At 35.8% G+C, this 5982-nt stretch overlaps 1 protein-coding gene across 1 annotated transcript; it reads right to left on the bottom strand.

Annotated features, from left to right (window-relative positions):
- Window positions 1-514: 514 nt before the first annotated feature.
- Window positions 515-1384, bottom strand: LOC127130859 (uncharacterized). The gene has a single exon (XM_051059821.1). The coding sequence runs from the start codon at window positions 1382-1384 to the stop codon at window positions 515-517; it is 870 nt and encodes a 289-aa protein (XP_050915778.1).
- Window positions 1385-5982: the final 4598 nt, after the last annotated feature.

The following is a 5982-nucleotide window of genomic DNA, read 5'->3' as shown; positions in this document are numbered from 1 at the left end:
GACATTTTTATTAGTTTTTGATTTGATAAAACTTCTAAAGGTTTTTGTTCGCTTTCTAACCTTTCCTTTGGATAAATAGAAGTGCGGTGGCGACTCGAATTGTATGATTTACTTTTGATTTAGTCAATAAATCTAAAGGTAACGAATACCCCGCTATAACATCCCTTGTATCCTTTTGGGAGAAATCATCAAAAGGTGTATGTTGGAAGTACTCATGAACCCTAGCCGTAACAAGCCCATAGACAAAATCTTCAGTGACTTCGATCATGTAGAAATCATCAGCGATTTCAATAAGGTTTACTTCCTCTGGCTCAGTATAATGAGCCTCAGCTATCTGCAGAGGATCGGAGTCGATCTTCATCTGGCTCCGTGTTTTGTCTTCGAACGTGAGTCTTCCCTCCTGGATGGCACTCTGCACAAGGTCCCTAAAGAGAAAATATTGATACGTTTTATGACCCAAAAACTATGGTATTTGCAAAACCCGCTTTTCTTTCTTTATTCTAAAGGGCGTACTTTAGCACCCCGGAGGTACTATAATCTGACCATCTTTGACTAATAAGTCAAAAATTTCGTCACATTTTGTAACGTCGAACATATATGTTTTCTTAGGAAATATGTCCTTCTTTTCAGGTTCGACGGGATTTTTTCCGTTCGAATGGGCTAAAACTTTGCACGCATATGGTGGCCCTTGTGTCAATTCAGCAAGGTCGATCTCATTGTCGTCGAAGTCTGAAACTTCATGACATGAACCTTCGTCATCTTTCCTGAAATTGACATAGGCTACCCTTTTACCCTTGTTTGCCTTAGCTTTTTCTTCCTTTAAACGTTCTACCTGTCGAACTCTGTCAGCCAATTGGGCCATATCCCTTAGGTATTGAGTATCTAATTTCTTTCTAATCGAATAGTCAAGGCCCCCAGCGGCCATTTCGACCAGTTCATGCCCTGGTATTTGCGTAAAATACTTGGCTTTGAGTAGTCGAAATTTGTTCAGATAGTCATCAATTGGCTCAGTGAATTCTCGTCTGGCACTAGCCAACTCTTTCAAACTTATCTTCGTTTGCCTCATGTAGAACTGTTCATGGAACATTCTTTCCAGTTGGTTCCATGTGTGGATTTGGGGCAAGGTTGTGAACCATGTGAAATCATTCTTCGTAAGAGAACTTGGAAAAAAACTCATCCTAAGGCTCTCGTTATTTGACATATCTCCAGCCTCGATTAAATATCTCTCCACGTGTTCAACAGTAGACTCGGTAGTATCCCCATCAAACTTGGTGAATTTAGGGATTTTGGTCCTGAGGGGTGCTTCCGCTTGTAATATATACTTTGCTAAAGGCGACGTATAGTTTGGCCTTCTAAGGCCAAAATTTACCTCCCTTCGAACCATAATTCTTTGACTATAGCTACTAGGTTTTTATCTGCTGCCACATCGTCATGTCGAACTTGACGTATGATATCATCAACATTTTGATTTCTATTCACCATTAACACCCTCGGTTCCCTGGGTACATGTGGTTTGATCCTAGGGGGTACTACTACTCCCCCTTGGTTTTGTGGGATTTGGTTAATGGTGAGGTCTTCCTTAAATGTGGCCTCTTGATTCTCTCTTATCCCATCCTTAGGGATAGGACGTTGGTGTTAAGGTATACCAAGAAACTCAGACATTCGAGCCACCCGTGTTGTCATCTGTTGATTCGACTGACTCGTATTCTGAATCAGAGGATTTAGTACAGTGGTCAAATTTGAGTTAACATTTGGATCATTTCATGATTGCTTTCGTCCATCTGTTGCCTCCATGCCGCCGCAGAAGCATTAGTAAGAGTAGGTAGTTGTGTTGGGTCTCTCAAACCTAAAGATTGGTTGGTTCGACACATGTTTATCCTGGACCCTTGCACTGGCGAATTTATGTTGACCACTGGTTCCGAAAAAGTAGAACCCGCATTCTGTAGATTAGTCATCACTGAAATTGGCATTCCATACGGTTGCTCTCGACCACTAAATGGTATTGAGAAACCAGGGGGTATCAACGACCTATTTGGAATAGCCCTAATTGGTGAAGGAGTGTGAGGAGGTCCCATAGGCCCAATGTAGGTTAAAATTGGTTCAACATGGGAGATCGAATGCGTAGGCATCGAACTCACCATAGACGGAACTACTTCCGACGCATGCGATGTGGTCATGTTTTCCCCTATCAAAGAAGAAGGGGACGTTGTGTTACTAGTTGATGGATTTTGGGAGTTTTTAGTGTCTGGAGGATTCTCATTCGCCATCCTCGTATGGGATTCTCTCCTTGTTCGTCGTTCGTCGTTTATGGCTATTTTACCATTTCTTAAAAGCATACAATGAATCGTTTCCCAAACAAAAAACTTAACAACCTGAACTACACACAATACGTTACGTTAGCACTAGTCCCACTGGACATGCCAATTTGTTTATCTGGAAAATTGGTAAACAACCGTTGATCTTCTAAATTTTTAAATCTGGTTACTCGCAGAATCGATCAGATTGATCCTAGACATGTGCTAAGTGGTTTTAGAAATGTGGTAGTAACGAATAATCAAGACTAAGCATCAAATCAGAGTTTAAAAGTAAACTAAGAACAAAGGGTGAGTTGAATGAAAGAGATCTTAAATCAGCGTTTGAAACTAATAAAAAGAGTGAAGTAAACAACAGAAATCATAAAGGATTTAGAAATGACGGAGTAAATATCGTAAGTGCGGGAATCTTAAGATTGTAAAGTAAGTGTTGAATGCAGGGAAAGAACGAAGAAATCTTAAAATTGTAAATGGCAGAGTAAAAGGAAGGTGTTTGAAAAGAAAAAGTGAGGAAGTATATTTCTGAAAAAAAAGTAAATACAAATTTATATTGCTTTGAAATAACTAACAATGGTGTAGACAACGTACATTCTGTGCTTTACAATTCTTCTTCACATGAATACTTAGTAAATTTATAGATTTTGTACACAATTTAACACACATTTTTCTAACACTAAGACCCTATATTTATATTGGATCGAAATAACCGCTTTGATGGTTCTTCAATCAAGTCGAGACACATGGCGCCTTGCATGCGCGCATTCATTCACCATGCTCCACGTGGGCTCTTACGGTTTCTGACGAAGGCAAAATTCCCTCCTTTATTTGAATTTTGAATCTTTGATCGAAAACCGTTTTCAACCACTTCTCTAAAGGACTGCTCCGAAGTCTCAGCTGTAAGCTTATCCACCTAGTCAAGTCGACTCACTTTCAGCTAGTCGAATACTACTTCTTGATCGAAATCAACCGTGCATATTTTCCAATTTTGATAATTTTGGATGGACGTCGAAAATATGAGCTAACAGGTATTAACTCTGTTGAAAAATTGTACTTTGTATTTAGTTATTCATTTATGGTGATTAGTTAGGACCACATAGAGGTGATGCACGGCTTGGGGTTACCGTCTAAAGCTAGGTCATTGTTTTATATTTAAGGGTTTTGTTACACTATATTATCCAAACCAAAGAGATAACTGAAATTTCTCTTCGATGGAAAGAGAGACTTCTCTCATCTATTCATAGACATGAGGGTGAAGAATTATTTCTGTTGGTTCGACAGTGCATCATGCAGCTATGTTTTTGCACCGCTATCCAATAAGACAATAACTAGATGTTTTGTGAGTTAGACATCCAAGGGAATGTGGTTATTAGGCATTCTCTTGGATTTTGAGTGATTACGGGTTATCATTATAATTGTGTAAAAAAATATAAGTGAACCGATTTGTTAAAAAGTTATGAAAATAGGGATCATCATGAAATTATAGATAGCAAAGTTATTTATATTGTACCCAAAAATGGGGGTTATGTTGGATTGAATCTCAAAAGCATATTTAATGTAGTAGTTAATTGTCAACCTTATAATTGTTATTAGTTTGATGAATTTGAGTCATTGGATGAGTAATGTACATGCATGCCATCCATGCATACCTATCTTGCATAAATGGTGGTTTAATAATTGAAAAGGTCTATTTGCCTATTCAAAATGTAGGTCTGGCTAAAGGTGGTTTGTTTTGATATGATAGTGCTATTAATCTTTTTTATTCACTTATATTCTATCTAGTGTTCAATTCACCATGGTTCTTTGCCTTCAGTAAATCTATTAGAAGAAAGCTCAACAATACAAGTAGGCGTGTGGCAACATATGTATAATTAAAGTAAATAAATTGAAGGTACAACAAAAAAACACAAAAAAAAAAATTGAATTGGGTTTTAGATATGATAACTTTTTACTAAATCAATAGCAAATCTATAAGAAGAACAACAATGATAAAAATACATAGAATTTTTACATTTGTTCACGGTTAGCTAAGTTAGTTCAGTCCACTCGTCAAAGTGATTTCGTCTTTTCATTAGGTCTTAATCCATTAATTAATTAGATTACAAATTCAAAGATCTACTGTCAATGATTTTTCAAGGCTACAAACTAAACTTAGTCTCTCAAAGAAAACTTAAAGGTCAACTGCAATGACTTCTTGAGACTACATACTAAACTTAGTCCCTCAAATAATTTTAACCAAACTTACAATACAAAGATTGTGTCTTTACAAGAATGCTTCTTAACAAGCAGATACACAAAATGAATTTCAGAGTCTACACTTAAGAAAATATACAAATAAAAAGCTCTAAGTGCAATGAGTGTTGAAATTGTTATTCTTCTCTTCGCGTCTCTTAGCTTATCTATTTTTCACAATTTCTTGTCCTCTTTAAATAGATGATGAATAGTAACGTTGGAGGATAGAATTAGAAACTTCTTCGATTACACAACTATAATAGTGGTATGAGGTTGAATCGTGAATCTCAGAGATCCGTTGGTAGTACATTCTTTAATAATTCCAACATATTTGTCCTTTTAAGGAAACATTTGATTTTGCTGCTTAAATGTACGATTTTCAAAAATATTCTTACAATCATTATTCTCTAAATTATTGGCTTCATATTTGAGATGATTTGAAACTCGATCAGAGTTCAGAGCCTTAAAGATTAGACTTTAGAGTCTAGTGAACATGAGGCTTGGATTTATCATAGCAAATATGAATTGTCTTTTCCATAAGCATTGACTTGGTTATCCAAATGGTTGACTATCAATTAAGTACTTCTTCATATTTCAATCTTGGTTCATAATCTGATGATGTTCATAAACCAGAGTCTGCTTATTCCAGAGTCTAGAGTCTGCTTTGTCCAGAGTCCAGAGTCTTCTTTGTTCATTTTGTACAACTTTTGCCTTATTCAGAGTTTGCTTTATCTAGAGTCCACTTAATCCGGAGTCCAAATTCTACTTTCATTATCTTTAAGATTCTTCAAATTTAACGAAACTATTAAAGTATAAAATTATTCTTTATACTTTGTTATAATAAAAACTAAAGTATTATTGATGTAGAACCAAAATTGTTCCAACAATCTCCCCATTTTTATGAAGACAAATTCTAGAATGTTGATGAACAACTTTGACTTAATAAATAATTAACTAAAAATCAGAGTTAGATTTGTAAGCTCCCTCTGAGTTTTAGACCTTCAAAATTTTCTTAGCTTAATTTCACAGAGTGAGGTCTGCAAGCTCCCCCCGTGTTTAAGTCTTAGAAATTTTTTTATTTTCATTCAATAATCTCATAATTTATCCAACAAATTTTTAAATGAATCAAAAGTGTATCGTTTCTTCAACTTTTTTTCATCAAGCAAAAATATATTGAGATAAGACTAAAAGAGTAATAATATTTATTGAGAAGAAAAATAAATACTTTATTAATCCGTCAAAATTACAAGATGTGAACTGAAAAGTATAAAAATATATGAGAAATGATATTTCAGAGGAGAGAATGGTGGAGACAATAAGGTAAAATGACTAATGAGCAAAGGGTCCAACTTTAGAGGCAATATTTATGGACCTCTGCCTTTGACCATCAGTGCTTTCAGCTCCATAAAGCTTCAAGCCCCAATGGGTTACAAGAACATCA

The sequence above is a fragment of the Lathyrus oleraceus genome, chromosome 3, assembly GCF_024323335.1.
Source record: "Lathyrus oleraceus cultivar Zhongwan6 chromosome 3, CAAS_Psat_ZW6_1.0, whole genome shotgun sequence".
NCBI lineage: Eukaryota > Viridiplantae > Streptophyta > Magnoliopsida > Fabales > Fabaceae > Lathyrus > Lathyrus oleraceus.
Note: the sequence above shows the minus strand (reverse complement) of the source record. Positions and strands in the feature narration are given on the sequence as shown.